The sequence below is a fragment of the Schistocerca cancellata genome, chromosome 8 (genome assembly GCF_023864275.1).
Source record: "Schistocerca cancellata isolate TAMUIC-IGC-003103 chromosome 8, iqSchCanc2.1, whole genome shotgun sequence".
NCBI lineage: Eukaryota > Metazoa > Arthropoda > Insecta > Orthoptera > Acrididae > Schistocerca > Schistocerca cancellata.
Window position 1 is genome coordinate 161,302,176 of NC_064633.1, and position 19,268 is coordinate 161,321,443.

General features: G+C 43.8%; 1 protein-coding gene across 1 annotated transcript in view; it reads left to right on the forward strand.

The window, feature by feature from the left end:
• Positions 1–19,268, forward strand: part of LOC126094470 (probable cytochrome P450 6a20) — a 145,523-nt gene that overhangs the window by 95,820 nt on the left and 30,435 nt on the right. Inside the window, exon 6 of the mRNA XM_049908859.1 lies at positions 15,923–16,089. Coding sequence (XP_049764816.1) covers positions 15,923–16,089 — 167 coding nt within the window. The remainder of the gene's footprint in view (positions 1–15,922; positions 16,090–19,268) is intronic.

Here is a 19,268-nt window from a genome sequence, read left to right on the forward strand (position 1 = left end):
TACGTCCCAAAGATGGCAGCACCGTACGGCAGATGGAATTTTACCGCCAGCGGCGAGAATGAGAACTGTTTTAAATACTTAAAATGGCGACGTTTTCCTTACTTGAACAGTGTGTAATCATTCGTTTTCTGAATTTGCGTGGTGTGAAACCAATTGAAATGCATCGACAGTTGAAGGAGACATTTGGTGATGGAGTTATGGATGTGTCGAAAGTGCGTTCGTGGGTGCGACAGTTTAATGAAGGCAGAACATCGTGTGACAATACACAATATACAACGATTACGCAATCTATTACTTAACACAAAAGAATGGCCCTGAATCAGAAGAAATCCTAACAATAATTCACACATTTCATAAGTGACTTACCTCACAGAAAATCTTCATTATACTAACTACAGCAATACAGCAAGCATCAATACAGCCAGCTAAATAAAAGATTCTAACTACTATAGGCTCTACTAATATGCAAGAGGTTAGCAAAGCAAAGATTTTTTTGCAGAGCAAACAATGTACACTCCTGGAAATTGAAATAAGAACACCGTGAATTCATTGTCCCAGGAAGGGGAAACTTTATTGACACATTCCTGGGGTCAGATACATCACATGATCACACTGACAGAACCACAGGCACATAGACACAGGCAACAGAGCATGCACAATGTCGGCACTAGTACAGTGTATATCCACCTTTCGCAGTAATGCAGGCTGCTATTCTCCCATGGAGACGATCGTAGAGATGCTGGATGTAGTCCTGTGGAACGGCTTGCCATGCCATTTCCACCTAGCGCCTCAGTTGGACCAGCGTTCGTGCTGGACGTGCAGACCGCGCGAGACGACGCTTCATCCAGTCCCAAACATGCTCAATGGGGGACAGATCCGGAGATCTTGCTGGCCAGGGTAGTTGACTTACACCTTCTAGAGCACGTTGGGTGGCACGGGATACATGCGGACGTGCATTGTCCTGTTGGAACAGCAAGTTCCCTTGCCGGTCTAGGAACGGTAGAACGATGGGTTCGATGACGGTTTGGATGTACCGTGCACTATTCAGTGTCCCCTCGACGATCACCAGTGGTGTACGGCCAGTGTAGTAGATCGCTCCCCACACCATGATGCCGGGTGTTGGCCCTGTGTGCCTCGGTCGTATGCAGTCCTGATTGTGGCGCTCACCTGCACGGCGCCAAACACGCATACGACCATCATTGGCACCAAGGCAGAAGCGACTCTCATCGCTGAAGACGACACGTCTCCATTCGTCCCTCCATTCACTCCTGTCGCGACACCACTGGAGGCGGGCTGCACGATGTTGGGGCGTGAGCGGAAGACGGCCTAACGGTTTCCGGGACCGTAGCCCAGCTTCATGGAGACGGTTGCGAATGGTCCTCGCCGATACCCCAGGAGCAACAGTGTCCCTAATTTGCTGGGAAGTAGCGGTGCGGTCCCCTACGGCACTGCGTAGGATCCTACGGTCTTGGCGTGCATCCGTGCGTCGCTGCGGTCCGGTCCCAGGTCGACGGGCACGTGCACCTTCCGCCGACCACTGGCGACAACATCGATGTACTGTGGAGACCTCACGCCCCACGTGTTGAGCAATTCGGCGGTACGTGCACCCGGCCTCCCGCATGCCCACTATACGCCCTCTCTCAAAGTCCGTCAACTGCACATACGGTTCACGTCCACGCTGTCGCGGCATGCTACCAGTGTTAAAGACTGCGATGGAGCTCCGTATGCCACGGCAAACTGGCTGACACTGACGGCGGCGGTGCACAAATGCTGCGCAGCTAGCGCCATTCGACGGTCAACACCGCGGTTCCTGGTGTGTCCGCTGTGCCGTGCGTGTGATCATTGCTTGTACAGCCCTCTCGCAGTGTCCGGAGCAAGTATGGTGGGTCTGACACACCGGTGTCAATGTGTTCTTTTTTCCATTTCCAGGAGTGTATTTAGCAGATTTGACCTTGATCATATGACAACCAGTATGAAAAATTATACAATAGTCCGTGACATCCAGTTCCAAAAATTATGTAAGCGTCAACAATATTACATCTCCATGATGGACACGTCCAGAGCCCCCGCTCGTGCTAACACTTCAGATCTCTAACCTTCATCACTGCTAACTACAAACTTCCAACCTCCATCACTGCTGGCTGTTCACTCGTAACTGCGAGTCCGACCAGCCACACAGTCTATTACAGAGGGCTCACAGCGCTGTCAGAGTTATTAATGCAGTCTATCACGCTGCCAACATTCAAACATATAAATAGGCTACTTACAACTGTTATGAATCTGGCGGGACAGTGACGGTGTGGTGTACTACGAATTGCTTCTCCGAAGCGTAACCATCACTGCTGACATTCATTGTCAACAAGTGAGACGTCTTGCAGCCGCATCCCAAGAGCAACGACCAGAAAGACTGCGTGAAGTGAAATGGTGCGACTCCACGATAACGCCCACCTGCATTCTGCTAGACTCACAAAAACCATTATACAAGAGTTAGGTTAAGAAGGCAATCCGTACGCACCTTATTCACCTGAGCTTGCCCCCTTAGATTTAACCTTTTCCGCTTTCTATAGAACAACCTTCAAGGAAATTCTTTTCTGCGTGAAAATGCTCTCCGAACATGGTTCAAAAATGGCTCTGAGCACTATGGGACTTAACTTCTGAGGTCATCAGTCCCCTAGAACTTACAACTACTTAAACCTAACTAACCTAAGGACATCACACACATCCATGCCCGAGGCAGGATTCGAACCTGCGACCGTAGCAGTCCCGTGGTTCCGGACTGCGCGCCTAGAACCACTAGACCACCGCGGCCGGCTCTCCGAACATGGGTCGACAAGTTCTTTGTCTTATAAAGGTATGATTTCTGCAGTCGAGGAATTGGGAAGTTACCCCAGATTGAGCAAATGGAATCACTCAACAGAGGAAAGTCCACTGGGCCTGACGGGATACCAATTCGATTCTACACAGAGTACGCGAAAGAACTTGTCCCCCTTCTAACAGCCGTGTACCGCAAGTCTCTAGAGGAACGGAAGGTTCCAAATGATTGGAAAAGAGCACAGGTAGTCCCAGTCTTCAAGAAGGGTCGTCGAGCATATGCGCAAAACTATAGACCTATATCTCTGACGTCGATCTGTTGTAGAATTTTAGAACATGTTTTTTGCTCGAGTATCATGTCGTTTTTGGAAACCCAGAATCTACTATGTAGGAATCAACATGGATTCCGGAAACAGCGATCCTGTGAGACCCAACTCGCTTTATTTGTTCATGAGACCCAGAAAATATTAGATACAGGCTCCCAGGTAGATGCTGTTTTCCTTGACTTCCGGAAGGCGTTCGATACAGTTCCGCACTGTCGCCTGATAAACAAAGTAAGAGCCTACGGAATATCAGACCAGCTGTGTGGCTGGATTGAAGAGTTTTTAGCAAACAGAACACAGCATGTTGTTATCAATGGAGAGACGTCTACAGACGTTAAAGTAACTTCTGGCGTGCCACAGGGGAGTGTTATGGGACCATTGCTTTTCACAATATATATAAATGACCTAGTAGATAGTGTCGGAAGTTCCATGCGGCTTTTCGCGGATGATGCTGTAATATACAGAGAAGTTGCAGCATTAGAAAATTGTAGCGAAATGCAGGAAGATCTGCAGCGGATAGGCACTTGGTGCAGGGAGTGGCAACTGACCCTTAACATAGACAAATGTAATGTATTGCGAATACATAGAAAGAAGGATCCTTTATTGTATGATTATATGATAGCAGAACAAACACTGGTAGCAGTTACTTCTGTAAAATATCTGGGAGTATGCGTGCGGAACGATTTGAAGTGGAATGATCATATAAAATTAATTGTTGGTAAGGTGGGTACGAGGTTGAGATTCATTGGGAGAGTCCTTAGAAAATGTAGTCCATCAACAAAAGAGGTGGCTTACAAAACACTCGTTCGACCTATACTTGAGTATTGCGCATGAGTGTGGGATCCGTACCAGATCGGGTTGACGGAGGAGATAGAGAAGATCCAAAGAAGAGCGGCGCGTTCCGTCACAGGGTTATTTGGTAACCGTGATAGCGTTACGGAGATGTTTAACAAACTCAAGTGGCAGACTCTGCAAGAGAGGCGCTCTGCATCGCGGTGTAGCTTGCTCACCAGGTTTCGAGAGGGTGCGTTTCTGGCTGAGGTATCGAATATATTGCTTCCCCCTACTTATACGTCCCGAGGAGATCACGAATGTAAAATTAGAGAGATTGGAGCGCGCACGGAGGCTTTCCGGCAGTCGTTCTTCCCGCGAACCATACGCGACTGGAACAGGAAAGGGAGGTAATGACAATGGCACGTAAAGTGCCCTCCGCCACGCACCGTAGGGTGGCTTGCGGAGTATATATGTAGATGTAGATGTAGATTGTTGTAAACAGTGAAGGAGAATATATTAATGAAGAATGAAGTCTCTTTATGTGTATCACCTGTGTTTATTAAAATTGTGAAAAACGCTGCGAACTTATGCACCAACCCAATATATGTGCAATACGGGCAGCTAATGGTAGCGATCTCAGAAATGAGACTACATGAAGAGTTATATTACATGAAATGGATACAGTTGATTCGTTTCAAGGCAAACGGGGAGAGCTAGGCCTGCAACGAACACAGGCAGTGCTGATGGCTGTTCACATGATTGGTTTTCCTGAGGTGGTAGCGTGCACACCGACTGAAAGGGATGCAGACGAGACAATAGCAGCGAGGTTGGGGAAACGAAAGATGGCATATAGTATACACAGACGGAAAAAAACCGCAACACCAACAAATAATTAATGTAGAGTAATGACATTTCGGAAATACATTTAAGTGATTAACACTGCAAGATCACAGGTCAATCTAAGTGCGAAATAAGCCATCTAAAACGATTCATTCATAGTATGTAGTGAAATCAGAAAGTAGCTCATCTGCCGCCTTTATCTGCTTGTAGCCCTTGAAACATAACAAATTAAGATGAAAAACAGAGCTCTTCAACCTCAGTTTCAACACTTTCGCACTGATTATTCTAATGCCCAAACACTGGTTAATGGTTGATAGCCGAATACAATACGATTTTTCAGCCGAGTTCAAAAGGTTAGAATCAGTAGGAGAATACTGGTGATTTTTTGCAGTATTCAACCACTTATAAAAAAAATGTTTCAAATGGCTCTCAGCACTATGGGACTTAACATCTGAGGTCATCAGTCCCCTAGATCTTAGAACAACTTAAACCTAACTAACCTAAGGACATCACACACATCCATGCCCGAGGCATGATTCGAACCTGCGACCGTAGCGGTCGCGCGGTTCCAGACTGAAGCACCTAGAACCGCTCGGTCACACCGGCCGGCCAACCACTTATCACTTTTCGAAAAAACAGAGAGTTCTGGAAGGGGCTAAAATTGTCTATTGAATTTAATATTTGGGTTCTCTATATCTTGGAACTGAGTGATTCGATTTCTACGTTTATTAGAGGAAGTAATGGGCATAAAAATACCGAAAATCGGTTATTTCAGAAATCAGTTGTTTTGAGACGTTTTAAAAGTCAGATTGAACTGCTGTGGTAAAAGCCTATATAACGTAAAACCGGTTGTTTCAACTATAACCGGCTCCCCTAGAGGATATATGAGCATTATACCAGTGTACGCCATTGAAGGAGGAACAAGAAGTGATTCTGAGAATTTTACAAGAGCTTGCAAAGCGCCCTCGATTCCATAAAATAAAAATGACTGTGTTGTTATAAGAGATACGAATGCTAGATAGGACATCAGCCTATTAGGGACCTAATCGGAATAAATGGAGAAGAAGCAATAATTAATCAGAATGGAAAAATGTTATGGGACATTGTGAAATTTAATTCGTTGCCAGTAGGAAATACCTTTTGTAAACATAGACAGACTCACAAATCTACTGGGGTATCCCGTGGATGTAGATCAGTAATATGAAATAACAAGATGGGAGTGAAGAATAAAAAAATGGCTCTGAGCACTATGGGACTCAACTGCTAAGGTCATTAGTCCCCTAGAACTTAGAACTAGTTAAACCTAACTAACCTAAGGACATCACAAACATCCATGCCCGAGGCAGGATTCGAACCTGCGACCGTAGCGGTCTCGCGGTTCCAGGCTGCAGCACCTTTAACCGCACGGCCACTTCGGCCGGCTGTGGGAAGAATAAACTCTGATCATTTCTTAATAAGAGGGAAAGTAACAATTAAAACCACATAGGGAAGAACAGCACACGAAAAGAAAGCTTCAAAGTAAGCACTATGGAAAACTAAATTATTAGAAGGTCCTAGCATCAGAAGTTTATGTCATGATTGGCCCGCAAGGTAATGAGAAATTCAGTATAAAAGAAGTGTTGCCTCCAGGGACCGCAGCTGAACAGTCTTTAAACGACGGGTTAGAAATAATTTCTTTACTCATGGTACAAGGACAGGAGCATTTTAGACCTGCGCAAGATCTAATATGTTCACTTGGCAAGGTAACGAGCAGGACATAGTAACACAAATTTCGTTGCGATAAGAAACCGCTCCCTAACCAACAAAGAATTAAAATAAGAATCGTGACTAAGGTTTCAAGCAAAATCTAACGTTTCTAAAATTCACACGGTGCTTGTCTCGGAGAAATTCAAACATCGAAGCGAGAATACTTACCAGTCTTCTCAGCACCTGAGTCGGAACCCCATCTAAACTGCTTCAGTACTGGACTCCGACAGCCTGCTGCTCCAGCCTCAGACCCTTTTGTCTATCTCTCATTCTGGCGTCCCTCCGAAAATGCCCGTCAAAAACCAGCATCAGCCAACCAGAGCTCTTGGCTATTTGTTGACCTCTCAGAAGAATGGAAATTTTCCACTTAAATGTCCTCCTGTTCAGTTATGTTCCCGAGAATATTCAATGCCATAGACAGCTTCACAAATATACCTGGACCTTCTGTGGTTGTTGATCAATAATAAATTATATAATAGCAAGACGGGAGGGTGATTATAAGAACGGATATAAACTCTGGTCATTTCCCAGTAAGAAGCAGAGTAACACTTAAACCTAAATGGGCAAAAGAACAGCACGCGGAAAGAAAAAAATGGCTCTGAGCACTATGGGACTTAACAGCTATGGTCATCAGTCCCCTAGAACTTAGAACTACTTAAACCTAACTAACCTAAGGACATCACACACATCCATGCCCGAGGCAGGATTCGAACCTGCGACCGTAGCAGTCGCGCGGTTCCGGACTGCGCGCCTAGAACCGCGAGACCACCGCGGCCGGCCACGCGGAAAGAAAACTACAAAGTAAGCAATATGCAAAACTAATGTATTAGAAGATCCTAGCATCAGAAGTTTGTAACAGTCATGTATAATATTGGCGGCCAGTCACTGTTCTAAGCTTGTTATTAGCCCATGATAAAAGGGGATGCGCTTATGCCTTATTCTTCGATTCTGAGTATTTTCGAAGTATTTTGACCGATTAAAGTACCATGAAAAAGCACGAACGTTCGCTTGGTTCACGTGCAACGGTCGCTTTTGAAGTCACCGAGACACTTTTAGGCGTTCCCTCTGTCAATCAGAAGACTGGCTTCCCCCCCCCCCCCCCCCCCCCGCTCCCTCCCCCTTGCTCTGGAGTCAGTCCCCTGCTTCACGTGAAAGGAGCACTCAAAGGAGCACTCTGCTTGACAGACACACCTGTATACATTATGTGTAAGGAGTATCCATTGTCTGAGGAACAATCACGCTCGTCTTCCAGAAGGAACGAGTATCATGACAATCGTATCATGCGACCATGACACCTGTGGGATCATGGATTGATAGCATTCCACCAGCATCAAAGTTGGCAGTGGAACTGCAACTTTCGATCAGACACCGATAGCAGCCGTGCAGGACCAGGCGGACTCAATGGAGCAGGCCCACTGAGCCGCACCTCCAGTAGCTTTGGCCTAAGAGCACCTTCTGCCGCCGCTATATAGAACGGACAGCGGCAGCCATTCCCCGATCGCACTTGGAGCCTTTTCACTATGGGACGCTGTGCTGACGCCGCCTAGTCGGGGCACCGACTGTATCGTTCGTGCTTTAGTTCAGAGATTCGCACCATTGTTGACATTGAGAGATGGACTCTATTTCTTGCTCCATTATTTGTAATGAATCTTCATATGCTTGGAAAAATACAAATTAAGTAAATCTTTGTTTAATGTCTAAGAAACTATCAGCCTCGATTGCGGTAATGAAAGCAACCTTTATCTAGGTTTCAGCCCAAGTAATTGAGCCTTCTTCAGAAGATATGCCTGATTCTATAATATGTCTACGAGGACAGGGGCTAGAAATAAAACTAAAACAGCCTGAATAGGCGTAGTCACATTTTAAAAATGCGGTACATAGGTACTAAGTCACGACCAAAACTTAAGCTTTGTGGTGACTTAGTACCTATGTACCGCATTTTTAAAATGTGGCTACACCTATTGTCCTCGTAGACATATTATAGAAACAGGCATATCTTCTGAAGAAGGCTCAATTACTTGGGCTGAAACCTACGTAAAGGTTGGTTTCATTACCGCAATCGAGACTGATAGTTTCTTAGACATTAGATTATCACGATTGCTGACTGGTCTGCAATGTTGAAAGTACTAAAATCTTTGCCGGCCGGAGTGGCCGAGCGGTTAAAGGCGCTACAGTCTGGAACCGCACGACCGCTACGGTCGCAGGTTCGAATCCTGCCTCGGGCATGGATGTGTGTGATGTCCTTAGGTTAGTTAGGTTTAACTAGTTCTAAGTTCTAGGGGACTTATGACCACAGCAGTTGAGTCCCATAGTGCTCAGAGCCATTTGAACCATTTTGAACTAAAATCTTTGTTTACCGTGTTAACTTGTTCGCTAATTATTACGGCTCCTGTCCAGCTTTCCTACAATGACAGTTGCTGCACCATTCTGTCGCCTGCCTCTTCTTACCATTGTGTATGAAGTCATACGTATATATAAACAGTAGTAAAAAGGAGCTATATATTAGGGTGACATCAATTAATTCTGCTCAAGTCATACGTATATATAAAAAGTAGTAAAAAGGAGCTATCTACTAGGCTGACTGCAATTACTTCTGCTCTATCTGACATCTGCTTAGCCGTACAATGAAATAACTCGCGGAAATTAACCTTGAACGACTTTTCATTAAACCAGAGGAATGTGTCACTCAAAATGCAATAGTGAGCAATACACCAGCATTTTCCTATGTTCACTTATTAATTTCTCATTTTGTTATCAGTTATCGGATTGAATAGCCATATTAGTTGGCTTTTAAAAGGAATAAAGAGAAAAGGACCATGTAAGTACGCGGGTGAGTCAAATGAAAACCTTAAATATTTTTTTAAACATTATTTATTGTGCAGAAGTAGTACAAAGGTGTATCACTTTTCAACATAATCTCCCCCACGCTCAATGCAACTCCTCCAGCGCTTACAAAGTGCATAAATTCCTTTAGAAAAAAATTCTTTTGAAGTCCACGCAACCACTTATGCCTCGCGGAACTTCTTTCCCCCAATTGCGTCTTTGAGTGGCCCAGACATATGGAAATCACTTGGGGCAAGGTCTGGTGAGTACGGTGGATGAGGAAGACACTCAAAGTGCAGGACTGTGATTGTTGCCACTGTTGTACGTGCAGTGTGGGGCCTTGCATTGTCATGTTGCAAAAGAACACCTGCTGACAGCAATCCACGTAGCTTTGATTTGATTGCAGGCCGCAGATGATTTTGTAAGAGATCTGTGTATGATGCACTACTGGCTCTAAGCACTATGGGACTTAATATCAGAGGTCATCAGTCCCCTACTCTTAGAACTATTTAAATCTAACTAACCTAAGCACGTCACACACATCCATGCCCGAGGCAGGACTGGAACCTGCGACCATAGCAGGAATGCGGTGCCAGACTGAAGCGCCTAGAACCGCTCGGCCACAGCGGCCGGCTTTAGTAGAGAGAGGTGATAACAACAAAAAATAAGAATAATTACTATCAAAGCTATCTAATGGATCCCTCCCACAGTTAATCCCCTATTTCTGTTCACAGACCTTCTTTCTTGTTTTGTGACTTGTAATCTGGATGAAATAGGATCCCAGAACTTCGGTTTCTGTTCTTTGAACCATCCACCATTCACAGATCTCACATGCTGTAAAAAAGGTAGTTCATGAGCAAAAAATACAAGATTGCGCTGAAAAGTAATGTCTCCAAATATTTTAGCATGTTGTCAATATCGGTTGATGTATTACATGTTATGAATATTACTTGATCGACTTTCCCACTTCAGTCAGGCAAGTTGCAACCCTCTACCGCTAGAGGGCTCCGAATTATAGTGTGCAATATATGGGTGTGTAACATCGTTATGTCAGTGCATGAGAAACAGCATGCTCTAACCAACTTTCGGATTCGAAGAGTTGCTCCACGCATGGAGCACTGCCTCCTTCAGTATGACAGTGCCAGATATGCTATACCGGAAATCTTAGCAAAATCGATCAGCAACCCTTATGGTACATCGGTCACGTGTGCAGCGTACAGTGGCCCTGCACTCCTCATTGTCGAGAACTCGCCTGTTGCAGTAGCAGTCGGACACAAGGCGGTCGTACCAGCGCTAGCAGAGGCCACCACTTTTAAGCTCCTATACATTTTCACCGGCCGCTGTAACGGTCGGCCCCACAGCTGCACAGGTCATTTTTTTTTGGTTTCAAGAGCCTCTCATAGCCTCTGGGCGGGTGCTACTCTCCCCATCGCCTTAGGTCACTCTCGAAGTCCATCGTAGGGAGCGACAGCATATGAGTGGTTTAAGTCGTATCTACAGAACAGGAAGCAAAAAGTCTCTTTTTATGCTTCAAGTGATTCAAAGGAGTTTGCCACTTCATCTACCTGGGGTGAAATTACATTAGGTGTTCCACAAGGTTCGATCATGGGTCCCCTCCTGTTCTTGATATGTGTGACTGACCTCCCTTCTTATGTGAAACAAGATGCTGAACTAACACTGTTTGCTGATGATAAAAGCATAATTATTAATCCAGTAAAAGAAAGTCCAATAGAAAGTGATACAAAAAAGGTCTTTGGAAAAGTTATGAATTGGTTTTCTGCGAATGGGCTTGCTCTGAATTTTGAAAAAAACACAGTACATCCAATTTTCTGCTGCAAAAAATATAATTCCTTCAATAAACATAACACATCAAAAGAAGTCAGTAGCCAGGGTAGAACATACTAAGTTTTTGGGTGTACATATAGATGAGGATCTTAACTGGAAAATTCATATTTTGGGTCTCCTAAAGCGACTAGGTTCAGCAACTTTTGCAATCAGAATATTCCCAATTATGAGGATGTAGAAATTAGTAAGCTAACATACTTTGCATACTTCCACTCTCTGATGTCATACGGAATAATGTTGTGGGGCAACTCAACACTTAGGTAAAAGGTATTCACTGCTCAAAAGAAAGTAGTTAGAAAAATGTGTGAGGTTCATAGTCGCCCGTCTTGTAGGCATCTGTTTAAAAGGTTAGGAATTCTTACAACTGCTTCACAGTATATTTACTCAGTAATGGAATTTTTTCTCAACAACATGGACCAGTTTAAAATCAACAGCGACATTCATGATTACAATACCAGAAAAAAGAAAGATCTACACTATCCTTTACTTAACCTATCTTTGCCACAGAAAGGGGTAAAATATGCTGCTATAAAACTTTTTGATAAATTACCAGATGAAATAAAATTTCTGACAGACAGCAATAATAGTTTAAAAAACAAATTGAAATCATACCTCCTTAACAACTCCTTCTATACCATAGATGAATTCTTGAATATGAGTGAATAAATCTGGAGATATAATATATGCATTTTGTGCCATTTAAGAGAATGGGATAGATAATAGAAATATTTAGGTATAACACTAAAATGTAAAAAAAAATCTTGTTTCCTGTGCGTATTTCTTGTGCATTTGACACGTTCCACATCATAACGGTTTTCTGTGCTATTGATCAATGGAACACGTAACCAAGTAACCAACTAACTAACCAACCAACCAACTAACTAACTAACTAACTAACTAACTAACTAACGCCGCTGTATTCAGCATTCACCGTTGTTTCTCTTGGTGCAATCAGACTGCATCCAGGACAGATTTTTCTGTTGCTATGCTGGTGTTATTCAGGACAGCTTCATCGGTCTTAGAATATTTTCCATAAGACTCTATTTGTATATGAAGATGCTAATTGTGTTACTTTATCAGACTCTGAATCACCATATCGTCAAGTCTTTATTCCTTGGCGCAATGCAATTGTGATTTTTTTACTATCGTCGAAGGAGACATTTCTTTCCTTGGTCAAAACATTTTCGTAAACTTTGACCATTGTTTTCCCTGTATTGGTGTGAGCGACACATTACAGACCTCACACGAGCACTGTGACGTGTGCAACAATCCGACGCCCTGGGTTCACTGTCATCGATCATCCTCCATACAGTCACGTCCTCGCCCCATCTGACAGTCATATGTTTCCATAACTAAAAGAATATCTTTGAGGATTTCACTTTGACAGTGATAAAATGGGGCAAGACGAGGTGAGGTTGTGGCTCCATCAACAAAATCAAACATTCTACAGTGGCGGTATCAACATACTGATCCGTCGTTCAGAGAAATATTTTCGTCGCCAGGGTGACTATGTTGAGATATGAATATGGCTATGAGGTGAGTCAGATACGAAGAGTGCGCCAACTCCGTCTGTGGTCCGCTCACAGAACGACAACCAGCGAAACACAGGCCAGAACCTGGGAGTACGAGACGAGCACCACCGAATGCCGGGTGCACGCGCTTGCCGACCGTGAACACATGACGAACTGCTCGGTCTTGGTCTTCTCTAGTGTTTGCTCCAGCATAAAGAAAGCTTTACACGTCAACAGAATGATGTTTGATCACGATCGCAAATGATACACTCGATTCCACCATGTAGTACTCAGTTCAAACTACACCAGCTAGGACTTTTAAAAGATGCCTATTATAATAGCCAGACAGCTTAGTAATTGCAGAATAGCATATAAGTCAACGAACGTGAGACAGGAACTGTAAGAGAACCTTTATGATAAAGGAAATAGTCAATGTCCAGTACCTTACCAGTTTGTACTAGTTTCTTTTATCATATTTTGCATTAATGTACTTTCTTTTTCATCAATAATCTGTGTTCTCTAGTGATTTCTTACGTCCACTTTCGTTTTACTAACAATGGATTCAAGAGTTTCAATGTTCCTTTCTTATTTCAGTATTTTCAGGATTCTGAACCCTAATCGGCAAAAAAAGGTCAAATGTGTCTGAATTTCTGAGGGACCAAACAGCTCAGGTCATCAGTAGTAGTGGAACAAGGGCGGTGCAGTCCCACCCTCCATTGTAGCCAAATTTATTCAAGATGGCGGATCCAAGATGGAGGCGATAGATATGACAACATCGCAATGACATCATGGTGGGAAGTTCAAATTTTGTCGGGAAAATAGGTCAATTGGGCTACCACCACTAACGTAACCCCTCCCCTCCCCTCCCCTACCCCCCAGAAAACGGCAGGAGGTTCAAATTCCATCAGGACAATGCAACACACCACAGCTGCCTCCACTAACCTAAGAAAATGGCGGGGAAAAAAGGGCTCTTGGGCTACCTCCACTAACCTAAGTCATCCAACTGCCACCCATTCCTAGGAATTGGTGGGAAAAGCACTCAGCCTGTGCAAGTTAGGATGAATGTAAGTATTTAAACAGTCTTTATTTAAACAATTAGAGGCACTACCCCCATACAGTGAGTTCACAACAAGGGTTCGGATTCTAACTGACGTAAAACACAGTACTATCACCAGAGGGCACAGTTGTCCCTCCCATGATGTAATCCAAGATGGCGGTCTGGAGGAGAAGAATAGCATGAAAAGGACAGTCTGTTCTGGGTTGCTGGAGAGAGGAGGGAGTGATCTTTATTTATTTCGAAACAATTTATTTAGGGATTGTTTTAACACAGTATATTTATTACACTGAAACAAAACACTCACCCTGACGTGCTTGAGGTCGCAGTAAATAGTCTACAGACGTGCAAACTACTCGTAAATATTGCAGTACACTGATGTGCAGTTATGCAAACAACTCGTAAATTATGGAAATAATGCAGTGCACAGCATACAGACATGCAAACTACTCGTAGATCACTGAAATTATGCATGTGTAACGCTATGCAAACACGCTCAAAACATTTAAACAGCCGAAAATAATACAGTGCACAAACACTCATTGCCTATAAAAAAAATGCTTTCGATGTGTCGTCAAGTGCAATGTACAGTGAACTGTTACAATGTGTGCATGCATCGACGCTTCCGCTAGCCACTGCCGGATAGATGAATATACGGGTGTGAGCTATTGTTCTCAGGCTGCTGCTGACGTCAGGTGTAAGTCACGTCTGCAGTAAGAGTTCTTCCAGTATTATACTGACGTCAATGTCCACATAAATAAGAAGCAAGTCACCCTCTGGCTCGTGCTTTACCGTTGCTGGCGCGAAACCCCTCTACCTGTGGGCATTGACGTCACAGGTCGCGTTATAGAAATCTATTCCAATGCTTCCCAGAATAGCACAAGGTGCGTTGTTCCTAGCGATCCTAACGGGACATGCGAGTTGTGACTAGCAATGTACGTGTTTACCGTTGCTGATGCTTCACCCAGAGTCTGCAGATTGGTGTAGAAAGCAAGCAACCAAGCAAGCTGGGACCCGAAATGGTGATATCTTTGTGCCAAGGGGAACCGACCTAGCCTTTGTACACCACAGTATATGTGCGAGTGTCTGGTCGCTACTGTGTGTCCTATCATGACGGAGGTATAGATTCAGCACATCAATAGGCGTAACGGGAATAAAAATATTTTTTTACGTGGAAAATTATGTGCACTATAGATACTGAGATCGTTACAGAAACACGGTGTTAAAGAGGAGATATATACAGTACATTGAGTCAGACTGTGGCAGCAATCATAATATTTAATTGTAGTTACACTGATAAATATGTGTCTAGTCCCCAATATTCTTGTGAGTCTGGAGATGGCCGTAGCAGAACGCAAGCACTCCATCAAAATGAGATTTTCACTCTGCAGCAGAGTGTGCGCTGATATGAAACTTCCTGACAGATTAAAACTGTCTGCCGGACCGAGACTCGAACTCGGGACCTGTGATCTTTGAGGACGGGTCGTGAGTCGTGCTTGGATAGCTCAGTTCGTAGAGCACTTACCCGCGAAAGGCAAAGGTCCCGAAATCGAGTCTCGGTCCGGCACACAGTTTTAATCTGTCAGGAAGTTTCAAGCAATCCATCCTTTATACACCACTTCAGAGAGTCCGAGAAAGCTTTGGACTTATGATGATTTGCTCGCGTCTCCCCCTGGATGTTTAAATAGTGAACTAATATCCAGTTCGCCTTGGATTGCCTTCAGGACCGCATGTCTGCACATCAATTTTGCAGCATTATAGTTCCTTTCAATACCCATACCTTCCTAATGAAGCATTTGCGGACCTATGTTCATATAACATTTTTTGTTGAGAATTACTTGTACTAACACTGTTTAAAATATTGACCTTTCCTCCCCAAACATCCTGATATTCTTGAACCTTGCTACAATATTATGTGCAGTTCTGTAAACTGCTGTATTTGCTAAAATGAGAAAAAAGTCTGTTTTATTTATTAGTTCGCTAGATGGCTGGATTGTTAACCGACACTAGTAATCAGACCAAATAAAGAAGGTTTCACGTGCGATGTTGACTTCATGGGTTTTTAGTCCCTAACATAAATAAAAAATATACATCAGAGTGTGTATCTGCTTGTTGACAATATGAACAGACTTATTTAATGAACAGCATCGTGGTCATTTTAAACATCCAGCGTTATACTAGGGCGTTTGCGACAGGTGTGTGCCGGAAAAAGTGGACAAGTTCCTGCGCGGTGTGGTGTCTCAGACGGTGGCCCGCCGCCAGCACGAGGGAGTCTACCGCAACGACTACCTGCAGATGCTGGTGGAGCTCAAGACCAAGGGATACCTGGACGGCGCGGGGCAGGTGCTCGCCGACAGGAGCTGTAAGTGTAAACCTTGGTCCTTACACTCTACAGCATTCCTCAGAAGCTTTTTATGCTGCACGTTTACATATACGTTTACATCTACGTGATAACCCTGCAGTTCACAACTAAATGCCAGGCGGAGGGGTCATCGAACCACCTTAGAGTTATTTCTTTACCTTTTCACTCCTGAACAGAGTGCAGGAAACCAAGCACTTTCTGTGCGAACAACTGTTCAAAATGGTTCAAATGGCTCTGAGCACTATGGGACTCAACTGCTGTGGCCATAAGTCCCCTAGAACTCAGAACGACTTAAACCTAACTAACCTAAGGACATCACACACATCCATGCCCGAGGCAGGATTCGAACCTGCGACCGTAGCGGTCGTGCGGCTCCAGACGCGAACAACTGTGATTGCTCTTATTTTATTATTATGATCATTACTCACTATGCAGATGGTTGCCATCAAAATATTTTCACACTCCGAGAAATGGAAATGCCGTGCGTCTAGGGCCTACCGACGGGTAGACCGTTCGCCTGGTGCAAATCTTTCGAGTTGACGGCATTTCGGCGACTTGCGTGTCGATGGGGATGAAATGATGATGATAAAGACAACACAACACCCAGTCCCTGAGCGGAGAAAACCTCCGACCCAGACGGGAATCGAACCCAGGCCGTTAGGCATGACATTCCGTTGCGCTGACCACTCAGATACCAGAGGCGGACACACTCCGTGAAGAAAGTTGCTGATTCAAATTTCACGAGAAGATTCTGCCGCAACGAAAAACACCTTTGTTTCACCTGGAACGTTCTTCTGTCATATGATCTGCAACCTGTTGGCTAGGAAGAGTGAGGATGTTACCCTTTCTTCTGTCGTCATTTCTGTTCTACTATATTCAGTGATTTTTAACGATGGGTACAAACTATGGAAGTCGATCACTGGTAGGGTACTAAATAGAAGAAACATTGTTGTATGTCCATAAATACTTGGATTCTGCACTGGAAGCTACTCTCTTCACACAATACAGCACCATGGATAGTACTGCATTCCACTGGAATGCACAATACCTTGTGGCCTAGAGCAAGTGATCCAAGAGACACCAATATTCAGCACACGCCACATCATGGGCTGCCACGCTCGTTCGCATGGACCAGCCTTCGCGCAGTGGCGCCACAAATCATGTGAATACGTTGTCCCAGTTTCTGCACATATTCTTTGGGTTATGTTGTTTGTTTCATGCAACTGGACTGTGTTAACAATCCATCCACGATGGAAAAAGTTGTCGAGGTGCCTTGTGCACCATAATGTGGAGCAAGGCTTTACCACCATCGTGGCTGACGAATCACAGTCCACAAATATCCTGCTTTAATATTACTATTGTTCAAAGATAAGTGAAGTTAAACAGAAATTTACGAACATAACCTTTTCTGTGTTGGTCGAAATGATGCTCATTGTCAGTGACTACAGCGTATCTCATCATCACAGTGACCATAACAGTCGAATTGACGCAGGCCACGGATCACTGTGCACGTATCTGCAAGGCCGTGCTCGTATCTGCAAGGCACGGAGAAGAATGTCTCTCAGGTCATTCCATTTCTGATCTTCCGTGGTATCTCTATCCCCTCTCTTTCCCATCTAAATAGAAAAGTCTTCGCCATACTAAACAGAGTGCTCTATCACAGAACACACAGGCCACTAAAAACTAACCTACGCTGCTTTCTTGGCCAGCCTTTTCTATACTGCGGCTGTGTGAAACAATGATTGTATGGCAGCGCTGACAAACTTCACAAGCAAAACAGGTAACTGTTGCGGACTATTTCTCTCGCTTATAACCGCTATCAGTTGCGAACACAAATTCTACAATAGCATTGTTTCTCCCACGGCGAGGTTGCCTCAATAAATACTTTTGTTCTTCGCAAGAAGGCCTTCGTTTCACCAAGGAGTGAATATATGTCTGACAGGAAGTGCAGATGCACCTCACCGTTGAAGAGTAATATGTTGTACCTAGAGGTGACCAATAAGTGAGGCGTTGAGATAAAAAAGGGGATATGCCACTCAATTGATGTTCTGAGATATAATGAAAAAAAAAACTGTATAATTCTGAATAAAGTTACTCCCAAACCTTATAGTTAGTCCCACAGAATCGTGAGGAAGAATGCAATGTTATACTAACAATCTGTAATCATAGGATGAAGGCAACTAATAGAAAATGGTAATAGAAAATGACTGACATATCGTCTTTTTGATTTAAACAACAGTCGTTGCCCTGAAATATTGACTTAAGCGACGCAGTCTCTCCATTCGGCGTTTTGATATGCCATGGAGTGCAATAAAAGCTTTCTTACATACCATTGTTTCCTTGAAGCCAACTTTCACCTGCAGATACAAGTCAATTAGTATCATAAAACAGAAATCTACATAATCGTAATACTGTAACCATATTAAATATTTGCCTTAACTATTTGCCTTAAGGATTTTACAAAATGTGGATCAAAGATGTACATAATTCGGGAACGAAATGGTTAATAAAATAATATTACAGTTGTCATGCCGTTTACCTTATAATAATAATTTTCTGTCGTACGATTCCTAATGGAATTTAGGCGTGGTCTCCTTGCTTTCGGAAAAAAGGGAAGAAGGTGAGCACTGAAGTACCCATCCTGTCCATCTTTGTTGGGCGTATTGTTGAATTCCGTCAACAATAGTTCCTTCTCAGCAAATGAGAACTTTTCAAAATATTTACGCCGGCATCTGTAAACAGATATTAACCTATATACTCGGCGAATAACATATTTTTGCCGATTTCCTGTATTAAAACTGAAATATATGTTCAAACTTTGCGTCCATGAAAGGAATTTATATTCACATTTTAGTACAATTTTTCCTACACAACTTGCTTCTGCTACACAATATAACATTACGTACAGAGAATTCAAAGAATTAACATTGTATGACACCCGAAATCTGCACCTGTTTCCCTCCTAGGACCAATGTTTCCTTTGCAGTTGGCATGCTCCATACTCTTGACCCTCTTGTTTAATCACATTCGTCTTCCACAATTCGGAGCGTCTTTTCTTCCTTCTAAATGCATATAAATCATCTTCGGACTCGTCTGACTGTTCCGCAACCGAAGCCATTTGGAAATCTCACAGCTGATTACTGCAAACCGCTACAGTGCTGCCTTCACGCCTCACGTTC